Source organism: Glossina fuscipes, unplaced genomic scaffold (genome assembly GCF_014805625.2).
Source record: "Glossina fuscipes isolate IAEA_lab_2018 unplaced genomic scaffold, Yale_Gfus_2 121, whole genome shotgun sequence".
Lineage (NCBI taxonomy): Eukaryota > Metazoa > Arthropoda > Insecta > Diptera > Glossinidae > Glossina > Glossina fuscipes.
In genome coordinates this window covers 2,429,379-2,432,149 of record NW_023998464.1, presented here as the reverse complement: position 1 = coordinate 2,432,149, position 2,771 = coordinate 2,429,379, and the positions used below count along the sequence as shown (strand labels likewise).

Below are 2,771 nucleotides of genomic sequence, written 5' to 3'. Positions count from 1 at the left end.
CGCAAGCCGGAGTCATTTGTTATGAACTATATTAAGGCTGAACGTACAGCAAATCGCATCAAGCGTGTTTTGCGAACAAATATACTCAAAACTAACGAGGCACAGAAAACGAATCAGAAGCTATTACTTGTTATGAGGCACACTGGAAAGAAGGTATTCGATGAAACTACAAACACAATATTACGCACATTAAGGATGCCGGTACGTCATAATGCCGACTTTCGCATAATCGCAGAACACATTAATACCATATTATCGCGAAATGAGAAAATAATTAGAAAGCTTGGGAAAGATCACTTTTCGCGAAATGATCACAGTTGCGGGCGGATGTGATAACAATACGGCTGCAAACAAGCTAATCGCCAACTTTATTATTATTATTATAAATTTAGCCAGAGAATAAATTCTAAGACTGAAGATCTTAAAAGCACTAGCATCTAAGGCTTTCGGCTTTATTAAAAACTCTACCGCACTTGAGATTTGAACCCACGACATTTTGAGTGTTTCATTCAGCGCAGCGAATTGTGTCTTGTTGATTTGCTGAATTACAGAAGATGAGGAAGAAGATATTTTGAAATTTAATTTATGGAGTTTAATCGCGGGTTACTAAGAGTTCTACTGTAAAAGGAAGACAATTAATGAAACCGGTGATTACGATCAATTTCACACTTGAATTTTGACTGTCGACAAAGACCAGAAATCCATTAAACAACCAATTAACCAGAGATCAAGAAAGCCATGTATATGACAATCCAAGCGTTTCATGATTAATCCCCTTAATTAAAACACTTTGACGAGGCATCATCAAAATAGGGCTAAGAATAAAAGTAAATCAAGTTTTTTTTTCATTTAACTCTTATTTATTTGATAACATTAGACTAAAACAAAAATCCTGAGAATTCCATATAGACCAGACGTGCAATTTTGTCCTAATAAGCATTGCTTATAAGCGTCAATTTATTTTTTTAGCAAAACTGGAGCAGTATAAGCAGCTGTGTATGGGGCGGCAACGTAAGGAGCAGCGGCAGCATAAGGAGCAGCAGCATAAGGAGCCGCCACATAAGGAGCAGCATAAGGGGAAGCCAAAGCAGCAGCAGTGTAGGGAGCAGCCAAATAAGGTGCTGTATATGGAGCGGCTGCTACATAAGGAGCAGCGAAGGCACCATGGTACTGACGCGATACAACAGTGCTAGCGGCAAGTGGAGCAGCTGCTACAACGGGGGCTGTGTAAGCGACTGGAGCCACGACGCCGGGTTTAGCAATCACAGAAGCCACGATAGCGAACAAAGCGAATGCAAATAATTTGAACATTTTTAAAATATTGTTTCTTATGTTTCTTGTATAGGACAACGAATTGAACTGTGCTGTTTATGGACAAACACTGACCATTTTATAGGTAAAGATGGAAACAAATAAGACAATCGTAACTAAAATCAAAAATTCAAAGAACCTTGCTTAAGGTTGCGTTGGTAGCATAGCGATTGCATTACGATATTGCTAGCACAAGACAAGAAAAAACAAATTTGTTTCAATGTCATCGAAAATTTGTCAATTTGTTTTATGTAATGGTTTTTCGATTTTGCGTTCAAGTCACGTCCTGAATTAAAGACAAATTTATTGCGACAGTAACACAGTAACCTAAACTTTATGTTAGTCTACAAACGAACAATTGCTTTTTATATGTATCATACCATGTACATTGAATTGAGTATAACGTCTTTAAACATTCTATTTATTATAATATTGTCTTGTTTTGCAAGTTGTATAGTTATCTATTATATGTATGTAATTTGCGTATTCATTTATAATTTATTTTTTATAAGTTATTCCTGCTGCGCGCCCGCTAATCCTGTTTTCCATATCCTTTTTTATACCCATCACCGCTGGATAAGGGGTATGTGTATTCGGAAGGAGACCCCACAGACCCCACGGAGTATACATATTCTTGAGCAGCATTAAATTTTGGATCGATTTAAGCATATCCCTGCGTCCATCTGTCCGTCCGTTGTAAACATTCTTCTGTTCGCAAATATAAAGCTATTGAAATGGGCCAAATTGGTCGACAGACATGCCTTCAGTGTTACATGAACTGACCACATCTCTGCTTTTGATAAACAATGAAAAATTGGCTCTTTGCTCGTTACTCAGAAACTGCAGCAGATATATCTACAAACATTCGAACACAAAAGTTAATAATCACTCACTATTTAAGTGGACTAAGAAAACTGTCGATAGCAGTACAAATTGCTTTGAATAAAATTACGTTAAATTTTTTCAAGATTCTGACGGACATTTTACTGTCTAAGCTTCTAATCTTTTCTACATTTCAACAGATAAACTCAAATCTAGTCGCTCTACTAACGAGTAACTAAGGAAGACAACGTGAACTGTAATTATTAGAATTTGTGTCAGTTCGCCGAATTTAAGCGAAACGATTTTTATGTTTGCATAAAGTAAATATTTATGAGTAGATTTCATTTGTAATTTGTTAACAGAACAAGTAAGGAAATTATATTCGGCTATGATGATTCTGTTACATTCACCTCCTTGATCTTAAAAATAAAACTAATTTCGATACGTCATTCTGTCAATTTATTTTTTTTCAAAGTCTGTTATTCTGATATTCGGTTTTTTAATGCTGTACAGGTACTGTAGAATCATCCACAGACGTGGAAATTTTAAATTCTGATACTAGTCAAGACTTTCTAGAGTCTCTGAATCTTCCTTCCGTGCGTTGCAGACGTTTTGGCAAAAAAATTAAATTTCAACAT

The 2,771-nt window shown here is 36.1% G+C and overlaps 1 protein-coding gene across 1 annotated transcript; it reads right to left on the bottom strand.

The window, feature by feature from the left end:
- Positions 1–649: 649 nt before the first annotated feature.
- On the bottom strand, positions 650–1,747 carry LOC119640604 (cuticle protein 16.5). Its single transcript, XM_038038757.1, has one exon. It carries the CDS (start codon positions 1,309–1,311, stop codon positions 958–960), a length of 354 nt encoding a protein of 117 aa, XP_037894685.1. The 5' UTR covers positions 1,312–1,747; the 3' UTR covers positions 650–957.
- Between the last annotated feature and the right edge of the window lie 1,024 nt (positions 1,748–2,771).